Source organism: Protomyctophum parallelum (genome assembly GCF_964188405.1).
Source record: "Protomyctophum parallelum genome assembly, chromosome: 5".
Lineage (NCBI taxonomy): Eukaryota > Metazoa > Chordata > Actinopteri > Myctophiformes > Myctophidae > Protomyctophum > Protomyctophum parallelum.
The window spans coordinates 17,568,719-17,582,383 of record NC_139702.1 but is presented as its reverse complement, the minus strand read 5'-3'; the positions used below and the strand labels follow the sequence as shown (position 1 = coordinate 17,582,383).

Below are 13,665 nucleotides of genomic sequence, written 5' to 3'. Positions count from 1 at the left end.
AGCTCAGAGGAGGAGACACTACCAACTATATACCAGCTCAGAGGAGACACTACCAACTATATACCAGCTCAGAGGAGACACTACCAACTATATACCAGCTCAGAGGAGGAGACACTACCAACTATATACCAGCTCAGAGGAGGAGACACTACCAACTATATACCAGCTCAGAGGAGACACTACCAACTATATACCAGCTCAGAGGAGACACTACCAACTATATACCAGCTCAGAGGAGACACTACCAACTATATACCAGCTCAGAGGAGACACTACCAACTATATACCAGCTCAGAGGAGACACTACCAACTATATACCAGCTTAGAGGAGACACTACCAACTATATACCAGCTCAGAGGAAGAGACACTACCAACTATATACCAGCTCAGAGGAGACACTACCAACTATATACCAGCTCAGAGGAGACACTACCAACTATATACCAGCTCAGAGGAGGAGACACTACCAACTATATACCAGCTCAGAGGAGACACTACCAACTATATACCAGCTCAGAGGAGGAGACACTACCAACTATATACCAGCTCAGAGGAGACACTACCAACTATATACCAGCTCAGTGGAGGAGACACTACCAACTATATACCAGCTCAGAGGAGACACTACCAACTATATACCAGCTCAGAGGAGACACTACCAACTATATACCAGCTCATAGGAAGAGACACTACCAACTATATACCAGCTCAGAGGAGACACTACCAACTATATACCAGCTCAGAGGAAGAGGAGACACTACCAACTATATACCAGCTCAGAGGAGACACTACCAACTATATACCAGCTCAGAGGAGACACTACCAACTATATACCAGCTCAGAGGAGACACTACCAACTATATACCAGCTCAGAGGAGACACTACCAACTATATATACCAGCTCAGAGGGAGATACACTACCAACTATATATACCAGCTCAGAGGGAGAGGAACACCGCTGGGTAAAAAAGATACTCACATAGTTTTACTATACACTTGTTGTCTGAACAGGGCTGGACTGGGACAAAAAATCGGCCCGGTCATTTACCCCTATAGGGTACCTACCCTATAGGGGACACGGGGAGAACATGTAAGGGTACCTACCCTATAGGGGACACGGGGAGAACATGTAAGGGTACCTACCCTATAGGGGACACGGGGAGAACATGTGAGGGTACCTACCCTATAGGGGACACGGGGAGAACATGTAAGGGTACCTACCCTATAGGGGACACGGGGAGAACATGTGAGGGTACCTACCCTATAGGGGGACACGGGGAGAACATGTGAGGGTACCTACCCTATAGGGGACACGGGGAGAACATGTAAGGGTACCTACCCTATAGGGGACACGGGGAGAACATGTGAGGGTACCTACCCTATAGGGGACACAGGGAGAACATGTGAGGGTACCTACCCTATAGGGGACACGGGGAGAACATGTAAGGGTACCTACCCTATAGGGGACACGGGGAGAACATGTAAGGGTACCTACCCTATAGGGGACACGGGGAGAACATGTGAGGGTACCTACCCTATAGGGGGACACGGGGAGAACATGTGAGGGTACCTACCCTATAGGGGAAACGGGGAGAACATGTGAGGGTACCTACCCTATAGGGGACACGGGGAGAACATGTGAGGGTACCTACCCTATAGGGGACACGGGGATAACATGTAAGGGTACCTACCCTATAGGGGACACGGGGAGAACATGTGAGGGTACCTACCCTATAGGGGACACGGGGAGAACATGTGAGGGTACCTACCCTATAGGGGACACGGGGAGAACATGTGAGGGTACCTACCCTATAGGGGACACGGGGAGAACATGCAACCTCCACGCAGAAAGAAAGACCCCTTTCTTCCAACCACCCCACCCAGGGTACTGCATGGGCCATTTTAAAGGTCAAGAAATATAGCTCATGTTTAAAGTGACATTAAGGCTCCCGGCAACAGCAGGTAATCATAGACGCTGTTCCCTGACATGCCGGTTTCAACACGCTTAGCCCATGTTTGCCAAAATAAAACCATTGCAAAAAAAACTAAAATACAGCGATGGATTCTAGTGGTGCTCGGTTAGAGATACAACGATGCTAAGAAGGTATTGAAGACCGTACAGTACAGCAGTGTTGATTTTGTCGACTAAAACTAAGACGAAAAATGTTCGTCGACTACCTTTTTTTCCACTGACGAAAACTAAATGGAAACTAAATGAAAACAAAGCTATGATGACTAAAACTAAGACTAAATATAATGTCAACAAATAAAAACTAGACTAAAATGTTAGGAAGGGACTAGTGGACAAGAGATCCAGTATAAGTCATTTTACACGTTGTTGCATGCTGAAAATAGCCGATCTACAAGCTCACAAGCTTGTAGATCGGCTATTTTCAGCAAGTGTAAAATCAGCCATTACGACGGCATCAAGGCCCTAACTGAAACCTTTTCAAGAGACTATATACGACTAAAACTAAAATCAAAATTTGCTGTCAAAAACTAAACACTGCCACACTAAAATACAACAATGCTGAGAAGAGCATGAATTCCTTTTCTCGACATGCACGCGTGGAACCAGAGAAGAAACGTGCGGTTTCCTCTACCCTCGACTCGTGCCACATGCGATTTCCAAAGTAACACAAAGCCCCACTAATAACACACACGGGGGACCGTTCCTAAACCACTAATAACACACAGGGGCGGACACGGGGGACCATTCCTAACACCGTAACCTACATCTGAAAGCACCATCACCGCAGGCCGGGGGGGGGGGGGGGCGTAATTGACTGAACCGACATATCAAGTTGCGAAGTGCACACTGGCGTTAACAGAGTTCCCAGCTGCTTATTTGGGTCTATCTATTGTTCCCACACAGCGATGTGTTCGCTGAGCTGAAATGTGACACGGCCGACGAACAAGAGAGAAAGTCATCCATCGCCCGCCGACAAACAAAAACCCTCTTGTAGGTTTCGGGTTACGATCATCATCCTAAACTGGGTGTTTTTTGTTTTTTTTACCACAATAGAAGTGAGGTCATCATATGAATGAATGAAGAGCACCTGCTGAGTGGTTTTGTGGACAGTGAGGTCATCACCAGTGTTGTTTTTGGCAGCAAATTTCTATTTTAGTTTTAGTCATAGTCTCCTGAATAGTTTTCACTTAGTCTTAGTCACATTTTAGTCACCCGGAATGTATAAGTGTTTAGTCTAGTTTTAGTCGACTAAATGTCATAAGATTTTAGTCGACTACAGGTGATTTAGTCGACTAAAATGTATTTTTGCGGGCCTTGTTGCCGTCATAATGACTTATTTTACACTTGCTGAAAATAGCCGATCTACAAGCTCACAGAGCTTGAGCTTGTAGACCAAGTGTAAAATTACTTATACTGGATCTCTTGTCCACTTGTCCCTTCCTAACATTTTAGTCTAGTTTTTATTTGTCGACGAAATTGTCAGTATATTTAGTCATAGTTTTAGTCATCGTAGCTTAGTTTTAATTTAGTTTCCATTTAGTTTTCTTCAGTGGAAAAGGTAGTCGACGAACATTTTTCGTCTTAGTTTTAGTCGACGAAAACAACACTGATCATCATATGAAATAAGAGCACCTGCTGATGGGTGGTTTGTGGACAGCCACAGGTGAGGGGCTCACATCTTGGCTGACACATACCAAAGATGCGACACCATATCACCCCATAGTTTTAGCCTCCTTACACACTGGCTCCCCCCCGGTTGTTTTTTAGAATTGATTTTAAAGTTCTTTTACTTGTTTACAAAGCTTTAAATGGTCTCTCGCCCCCACCTATTTCCCAGGACAGCTTGCCCAGGTATGTCCCCAAAGCGCCTCCTTATAGGTCCGCCACTGCTGGCCTGCTTGAAAAGCCACAAAGAAGGGCATTGAAGAAATATGGCGAAGTAGCGTTCTCCTTCCACGGGCCGACCGCCTGGAATAAACATCCAATGAAGTGACTGGCACCCTCCCTAGATGTTTATAAAACTCAGCTTAAGACCCAATTTTTTACTCCTTTTATTTTAATTATTTGTTGACTCACTGTTTTACCTTTCATTGTCTTTTTATGCATTTTTGATGTTGTTTGGTGTTTTGGGCATTTTTTGTACGTTGTTTGTGCCTTGATTAGCTCATAGCGAGCCACTCGGTGGCGCGCTATGAGCTAATCAAGGCACAATCAACGTACAAAAAAGCTTGTAGATCTACTATTTTTATATAGCTAAATTATAAAATATGTTTAAATATAATAATATGTTTGTTTAAAACACCAAAAGGGGTGTCCACCCAAAATGGGTTAAAGGCGCAAATTAAACAATGAAAACATAACCAGTGTATAACTCGTCATTAGCAGATAAAGTGTTTATAATAAACACATACATATATATATATATATATAATAAACTCTAACCTGCAGCTGTTGTCCGTGGGGTCTCCCTGTAACTCGTCATTAGCAGATAAAGTGTTTATAATAAACACATACATATATATATATAATAAACTCTAACCTGCAGCTGTTGTCCGCGGGGTCTCCCTGCAGCGAGGCCCCGGCCCGCGCCAGGCCCAGCCTGGAGAAGGCGTGGTAGTGGCTGAGCTGCGTGTCCGTCAGCGAGGCCACGCCGTCCGTCTCCTCCTCGTAGGCGCTCTCCCAGTAGGCCGCCAGGCCCACAGCCGCCGCTGAGCCCCCCCCTCGCTGGGGGGGGGGAGGAGGGGGGAACGGCCCGAACAGGTAGGAGTCCAGCTGGTTCACCACCTCCTGGTTCACGCTCGCCTCGAACTTCCTGGCAAAGAAGGTCGGTCGGGATGTTTGCTGTGGGGAGGGGGAGGGGAGGAAGAGAGAGGGGGGGGGGGGAGGAGATTATAAGAAAATGGTGGCGTGTTGTTGAGAGGACATCTATACACAAAGTGGTGGTGGTGGTGGTGTGTGTGTGTGTGTGTGTGTGTGTGTGTGTGTGTGTGTGTGTGTGTGGGCGGGTGTAAGTGAGATAGGAAAGAGAGAGACCGAGAGGCAGAGAGAGATACTGAGGAGAAGGAGAGAGAGAGAAGCTGTACTATAGCTGGATTATTTGACACAGTATGGGGTATTCTGTCCCCTGCATGTGTGACTGTCCACTATTCTGTCCCCTGCATGTGACTGTCCACTATTCTGTCCCCTGCCTGTGTGACTGTCCACTATTCTGTCCCCTGCCTGTGTGACTGTCCACTATTCTGTCCCCTGTGTGTGTGACTGTCCACTATTCTGTCCCCTGTGTGTGTGACTGTCCACTATTCTGTCCCCTGCCTGTGTGACTGTCCACTATTCTGTCCCCTGTGTGTGTGACTGTCCACTATTCTGTCCCCTGTGTGTGACTGTCCACTATTCTGTCCCCTGCCTGTGTGACTGTCCACTATTCTGTCCCCTGTGTGTGAGACTGTCCACTATTCTGTCCCCTGCATGTGTGACTGTCCACTATTCTGTCCCCTGTGTGTGTGACTGTCCACTATTCTGTCCCCTGCGTGTGTGACTGTCCACTATTCTGTCCCCTGTGTGTGACTGTCCACTATTCTGTCCCCTGCCTGTGTGACTGTCCACTATTCTGTCCCCTGTGTGTGTGACTGTCCACTATTCTGTCCCCTGCATGTGTGACTGTCCACTATTCTGTCCCCTGTGTGTGTGACTGTCCACTATTCTGTCCCCTGCGTGTGTGACTGTCCACTATTCTGTCCCCTGCGTGTGTGACTCCACGAAGTGACAGATAGCTAAACAGAAGGGTACTAGGCACTGAAAGACTTGACGAGACGCCGACGTAGAATTGGAGGTTGTTTACTTCACACTTCTTCATCAACTTCACAATGCTTTTCCAGCAATTTGTGAAACTGAAAATGAATGCACAAAAAAAGCTCTTAATAAAACATAAATGTAATGCCCAAATCAGCTAGACAAGAACACTGCATTACAAATGACAAAACAAGTGATAGCAAATGGCATGGTAGACAATTGACCATAAATCTCACGAATGTAAAATAAAACAGCAAAATATGCATCATTACTTATTCTCAGAGATGAAACATGTAAGATAGACTCACAGACAAAGCTTCTTCAAGGCTCAAAACAGGTGGATGGCAAGAGATTCAATATTCTGTATCTGTAGAACATACTGTGTGTTTTCTCAAAACAATGGCTGACCAGGAAGTAAAGGCCTTGTGACATGTGATCAGAACTACCAATAAGAACACAGGGAAACTAGAACACATTGGCTGACAGCAGTCTTCAAAGCAACCACTAGATGATGCTAAATACTCTTTTCCGTCGAGGGGCATGACACTCCCCGTCTGGTATTAAAAATAATACCACTATCAATGTCCAACAGACTGTAAAGATAAGGCAAGGAATTGTCCAGGGTAGAGGCTAGTGAACATTGGTCCGGTATGTGCTGACGCCATTTGGCTTGTGAGCAGCGCCCAGACAGACGTCTCCAATGACAACCCAGCCAAAGGTCTAGTCGTTGGGCATAAGGAGCGTTGTCTGGCCCATTCCGGTGGTCTCTTACTTTGTGGACTTGTAAGATGTCCCGGCCGAGGAGGAGGAGAATCTGTGCATTAGGGTCGAGTTCAGGTGAGAGTGGTGTTTGGCAGCCTCAGGTGTAGGTATTTCTGACCTATCATCCGGGATATGGTCGCACTCTACGAGTGTTGGGAACAGCACGTCGGATCTTCCATCTAATGTCTGAGAGCTACAAAACCAGCTCCTCTTCTGCCAGACATCTGAGTCACTCCGGCACATGTGCGCAGTGTGTAGGGAGAATCTGCTCCATGCGAGTCAAACAGGTCGAAGGACTCAGGGCGAGCGAGAGACCCGTTACTCTGGTCATGGAGCACAGCATAGACTCTTACAGATCTGTGTGGTTGTCCTGCTGGACACACCTTTACGAGACAGATTTTTTGAGGTATTGGTTCCGCCATGCACTTCTGTACATTTGGAGACTATTTCGGCAGGAGCTTCTTCTCTCTGCTCCCCGCCATGCTCTGTGTCAGAGTCTATGGCGTTGGTCCATGGGGCTGGTCCTGGATGAAGAGCGGTGACATGTTTGTTGTTGCTGTCACACTCATTGCACTGAATGGTCGTTCTGCAGTTTTTCAGCCACATGATGAGTTGAGGAGCAGCATCTGAAACAAACCCCACTCTCTTTGAGAAATGTTTTGCTTTCCTCCAGTGTCTTAGCTCTGAAGCCTTAGTGGATGGGGTTTCTTGTGAATTGGACACTGCCTGTCTTTGTAAACTTGTTTAATGGCTCTGGCATGATTTCTGTTTTGTGGGATGACACTTGATCTCTAGAGTGTGTGTAACTTTTGACATAGCTGTCTGGTTTTACTGCCATGCCAGATGAACTGAGTGTGAAACTTGGATCGTTGCGAATATGGGCCTCTCTGCAAACAAAATCGGTGAAGAATGAAAACGGTGGAAATTTAACTTCATTTTTCAGCTTGTACAAACCACCTTGTGTCATCCATTTCTCTTGGAGCCCATATGGCGGTTTCTCCACTATAGGGTTGACACCCCGAGGTGTATCCAAGTAAGCCAGTCCAGTCAAACAGCCCTCTAATTTAGCTGACTCCAACTCCCTTAACAGGTCGCCAAGGTCTCTCAATTTTAGGGGCTCTTTGTTGTTAATCTTGGGGAACCTCTCAGGCTCGTCTAAAAGAGCCTTCTCAACGATCTGGGGACACCCATATGTCCCATCAAGGCGCGTCCACGCCATCCTGAGCCCAGCAGCAGGGTCACTAACATGAACGGCTCTGATTCTCCTGACCTGCTCTGGTGACTGGGAGCCCAACCACCTTGTTAGAAGGTCAAGCTCTTCCCTGCAGGTGATCTTCAGTCCTCTTATGAAATTCACAAAGGTTGACTTCCAGCTCCAATAATTGTCCGGACGATCGTCGAAGATGGTCATCCCAGAGGTCACAATCTCGCGACGAGCCATGTAGATAGCAAAGTCATTTATGCCTGTGTTGTCAGGAACAGATGACTGTGGTGTCACATTGTGTACTCTGGAGGAGTGTTTGGCATAAGCCGAAGCGGAACCCATTCTATCATTAGTTGGACGACTATGAATTTGCTTACTGTCATGTGGTGGAGGGGTGTGAGGGATATTATGCGGCCGATCGGGTGCAGTGTGACACTCAGATTGGGCCGATCGGGTGCAGTGTGACACTCAGATTGGGCCGATGGGGTGCAGTGTGACACTCAGATTGGGGCCGATGGGGTGCAGTGTGACACTCAGATTGGGCCGATGGGGTGCAGTGTGACACTCAGATTGGGGCCGATGGGGTGCAGTGTGACACTCAGATTGGGCCGATGGGGTGCAGTGTGACACTCAGATTGGGCCGATGGGGTGCAGTGTGACACTCAGATTGATATTATGCGGCCGATCGGGTGCAGTGTGACACTCAGATTGGGGCGGTGACAACACAATAGACTCAAGTCTGGAATGGCAGTCAACAGTCACGTGTTCTTTACTCTCTAGACTCGCGGTGGATTGATGCAATGTTCAGTGAGTTGGGATTGATGCAATGTTCAGTGAGTTGGGTTTTGCTTGAGATCCCAGTTCTAGAGCGGCTGATTCAAGAAACTCAGCCTCAGCCACGGCAGCCTGCACACTCTTGCTCTTGCTTCAGTGTGATTAGAGCAGCCTCCATTCGTGCCTCCTCAACTTTCAACTGAGCCTTTTTGACAATGAGCTCGGTTTCTTTTTTTAACAAAGGTGTTGCGAGCGCGCACTGCTTCGGCTCTGGCGCGTGCTTTAACTGCTGCTAGGCTTGCTGATGAATAGCTGGAGCCAGTAGAGCAACTAGTATGAGATCTTATTGCGTACAATGTTGTAGATGAACTTGAAGATTGAACATCCTGTTCGTTGCATGTGTCTGCCTCCTTGTCCATCTTGTGCATGGTGGACTCCAGTTATCGTATGAAGGCGAAGCAGAGAGCCGCTGTCCTGTTTGCCAGAATAACTGTAATGGCCTCGCTGTGATGCAGTCTTTTCACTATTCTGTCCCCTGCGTGTGTGACTCCACGAAGTGACAGATAGCTAAACAGAAGGGTACTAGGCACTGAAAGACTTGACGAGACGCGGACGTAGAATTGGAGGTTGTTTACTTCACACTTCTTCATCAACTTCACAATGCTTTTCCAGCAATTTGTGAAACTGAAAATGAATGCACAAAAAAGCTCTTAATAAAACATAAATGTAATGCCCAAATCAGCTAGACAAGAACACTGCATTACAAATGACAAAACAAGTGATAGCAAATGGCATGGTAGACAATTGACCATAAATCTCACGAATGTAAAATAAAACAGCAAAATATGCATCATTACTTATTCTCAGAGATGAAACATGTAAGATAGACTCACAGACAAAGCTTCTTCAAGGCTCATAACAGGTGGATGGCAAGAGATTCAATATTCTGTATCTGTAGAACATACTGTGTGTTTTCTCAAAACAATGGCTGACCAGGAAGTAAAGGCCTTGCGACATGTGATCATAACTACCAATAAGAACACAGGGAAACTAGAACACATTAGCTGACAGCAGTCTTCAAAGCAACCACTAGATCAGGGGTGTCGAACTCAACTTGGGGCGAGGGCCGCATTGGTCAAAAGGTCACTTGATGGGGCCAAAACCAGTTGCGCACGCATGCTCGATGTCTCAGTCAGTCACTGCTATAATATCTATCTATCTATCTATGTATGCTCAGACCCAGCCAGCCGGCAAGCCACACACACACACACACACACACACACACACACACACAGTGCTCAGACCCAGCCAGCCAGCAAGCCACACACACACACACACACACACACACACACACACACACACACACACACACACACACACACACACAGTGCTCAGACCCAGCCAGCCACACACATAGCTCCGTAAGGGAGTGGTTGCACCACTCAAAAAATCTTCAAAAAACTGGAGATTGGAGAACCTGATTTGGATCTGATGCAGGACAATGTCACTATGACAGAAAGAGAAGATGGGTCTGGCCACATTCATTCACCCCATAATCTCAGTGGAAATTGGGGAATATGTTGACAATAGTCGACAGCTCTGCCGATTAATAATCGATTCATTGAACCCACCCCCCATATTAATCAATATCAGATACAACTTATAAGATTTTATATTATGCACATGCCATGGTCACATAACCATTATGTTGAGTGCATGCTTTTATTTCTTTTTTTTATGTTCTGTTTATTCATTTTTTTTACAAATATAGAAGTAAATTGAGAAATAAAAATATGTTGAGTGCATGCTTTGATGGTTACAGTTTTATAATCAGTTATGGAGTTGGAACAACTAAGGTTCGGGAGGTTTGGCCAAGCAGAAGACAACCCACCTGCCTGCCATCTCCTCCCTTGCCAACCAATACTCCACCCTTGCCAACCATGCCACCACTCACCCACTTCCAACTAGCCTGGCCACTCCTACGTCGCCCATTACCGTGGGTACTTAAACTCAACCGTCAAAAAAGTGCCCTGTGCCAGTTTCTTGTAAACACGCACACCCCAACGTTACCAGAGTTAAAATCGCGCATTTTCTCTCTGCCACCTAGCCAACTAACCACCAGCTACCAAACATGTCAGACCGAGGACTCGCGGTGCCTGATCTCAACATGTTGCTTTTCGCTCACGCCGAGGAGAACGACGACATTTTTCTCGGTACTCACCAGGATGTCGCCGATCCGAATGCCGTGCCCGACACGCCACCGAGCCAGCACGGCTCCAGGTCAGCAGCCGTGGCACCTCCTCGTCCCGCCGCGTCCGATCTCAACCGGACACCCCGGGAGTTTCGCGGGGATCCATCTCCCTCCCCAGCTCTCCAGCAAAACCGCCGCGGCGCCTCCTCGCGCGGCACGTACGACTCGGCGCCGACGCTAATGTCGGATTGGACCGTCGTCGGTCTCCAGCGTGCACTCACCGCCAAAGGGATACCATTCACCAGAACCGCCAGAAAACAAAGCCTCTTCAACCTTCTCACCACCACCCGCACCGGCCAACGCAGCAACAGCAACAGCACCACAACAACACCACCAGCCGTCGCAGGTCCGTCGCGCCGACACGACGTCACGCGCCCAGGAGAAGACCAACAGGCGCCTGCTCGGCCGAGAGGCGGCGTTGTTGCGCGGCAGGCAGCTCCGCCACGTCGCGGGACAAGGAAGGCCGCCACACAACATCCCGCAGCCACCGTGACCTTCCAGAGGCAGCCGTTTCCACCAGACATCCACCCTCTCCACCCCCCCCCCCCCCCCTGAAGGAGCTCCAGCCACCTCAGCTCTCTCCACCCCCCACACGGCCAGCGTTTTCCATCTACCTCACACCTCCCCATTACTATATCCTCCTGGTTCTTTCCCCCATGCCCAACCCGTTCCTCCCCCCCATTTCCAGCAGGCAGCAGCACCCCACCTCCACCCCCCCTTTCAGTACAATTACCAAGCCCCATCCCCCCTAGGTTTCCCCCCAGCCATCCTAGGTTTTCCCCCAGCAGCACCTAGCGCCCCACACACCAACGTGTCTTCTCTCCCCCCCACCCAGCGTTCCCCACCCCCCCCCCCCCCCCCCCCCCCTCCTTCTCCCTCTTCACAGCAACGCCAGCACCCATCCCGCCATCCGCCATCGCTCTCAACGCCCCCATGGTCCCCTCACACCTCCGCTCACAGATTTTACAAGGTATGGACATCGATCTCTCTTCCCTCATACGCCCCTCCGCCAGCACAGCCCAACACCGGTCAGTAGATCTCGGAGGAATCTCCATCACCCTCCGAGACCTCTCCCCATCCACTTCCTCCGTCCTCACACCCACAGAGTTTGTCCTAGCATTTTCCATATTCCGAGACATTCTATGCACCTCATTCCCCTCACGCCGCCAAGAACTGGACGACCACCTTTACATTTGCATGGACCTCTGCACACGGTTCGGAGGCAGCCTGTTTTACGAGTACCACCGTCAGTTCTCCGCCAGGGCCGCCTCCAGACTCCAACACTTCAACACCACCACCTACTGGGGCTCCCTCGAGCTGGAGCTATACTGCAGGATTTTTGCCGGCAAAACCTCTGAAGCATGCAGTCTCTGCAACTGCCCCACCCATCCCACCACCCACTGCACCTTCAGAGCTCCAGAGCCCCGCCCTCACGCCGCACACCAAACCAGCTACGTCCCCCCCCCCCTACTGAGCGTCACCACCTCCAGCAAGGTCTTCCCCACTTCCTCCAAGGCCAAAGACATGCGTGGCCGCCCGCTTGTCTTTGTCGGCACCAAAACGGTTTGCAATAATTTCAATGAAAGAGGCTGCGACCTGTCAGCATGCCGCCATCTCCACATCTGCACCTTCTGCGGCGGCTCCCACTCCCGTCCCACCTGCACCGACAAGCAGGCCAAACGCCCATCTCCTCAACACCAACCCCCCACACCTTAACCCACAACAGCTCCATCCTCCGCACCGGCTTCAGGCCCCCCACCATGCCACGCTCGAAGCCAAGTTCTCCTGTTCGTTTCTTTTGGGTTTCCCGCATCTCCAACACCTCCCTCAGCCCAATGAGCCCCTTTAACCACCCACTCACCCGACACGCCCAGCACGCACGCCATCGGGTTCGTAACAACAGCGGTTCAGTCACCATCCGCTCCTGGTTCCATTCCTACCTCCACCTGGTCCCCGCCGACCAGGACTCTCCCCGGAACACTCCTTCGGCTACCCCTCCAGAACTGGAGCCGCGTCACAGCTCCAACAAGGGAGTTCCCGACCACATAACCCAGACTCTCGGCCCGAAGGTCTTCCCAGGCCCATCACAGCTACGTCTGCTCCAACACGCCCTCCACGACGCCCACCGTTCCAGGGTCTGGTAACTTTAGAATGATACTTTTGGGGTTTCTACTATATCACTCAGGCCCACGCCTCGACCCCTAAGCCAAAGTATCTGGGTCCGCCCCCTCGAACCTCGGGTCCCACTATGTATTCATCTAAGCCTTGGCCGTTCATGTCGTGCGTAATTCTGTGCCTCGCACTATACGCACCCATGGACGACCTTGCTGCTTCCCTATGTATTCCATGCCTGGTCGTTTATACTGCGCGTCCCATGCTCGCATGTCAGAGCGCACTCATAGACGATCATGCTGCTTCACTACGTATTCCAAGCCTTGGCCGTTCATGTCGTGCGTAATCTGTGCTTCGCACTCTATGCACCCATGGACGACCATGCTGCCTCACTAAGTATTCCAAGCCTTGGCCGTTTATACTACGCTCCCCATGCTTCGCATGAGGAGCACCCATAGACGACCATGCTGCTTCACTACGTATGCTGCTTCACTACGTATTCCAAGCTTGGCCGTTCATGTCGTGCGTAATTCTGTGCCTCGCACTATACGCACCCATGGACGACCTTGCTGCCATGCATGGCCGTATATACTGCGCGTCCCATGCTTCGCATGCCAGAGCGCACTCATAGACGACCATGCTGGCCCACCATGTTGTATGCAATGGATGTTTATGTTGTACAACCATACCCCGCTTTCTTACTTCATGCAATGGCATTCGTGACAGCAATGACCATTCTCCACCCTCGTTCAATAAACCATCTTAAAGGGTTCCCATGTCTGATGTTTGGTCTTTCCTAG

At 49.4% G+C, this 13,665-nt stretch overlaps 2 protein-coding genes across 2 annotated transcripts in view; one reads left to right on the top strand and one right to left on the bottom strand.

Moving 5' to 3' along the window:
- rps15a (ribosomal protein S15a) overlaps positions 1 to 13,665 on the top strand; it is a 619,775-nt gene that overhangs the window by 156,893 nt on the left and 449,217 nt on the right. The gene's annotated exons all lie outside the window — the stretch shown is intronic.
- LOC310858241 (xylosyltransferase 1-like) overlaps positions 1 to 13,665 on the bottom strand; it is a gene marked incomplete at its 3' end in the record, with an annotated part of 175,794 nt that overhangs the window by 44,684 nt on the left and 117,445 nt on the right. The window contains exon 9 of the mRNA XM_083764349.1: positions 4,513 to 4,814. Coding sequence (XP_083620475.1) covers positions 4,513 to 4,814 — 302 coding nt within the window. The remainder of the gene's footprint in view (positions 1 to 4,512; positions 4,815 to 13,665) is intronic.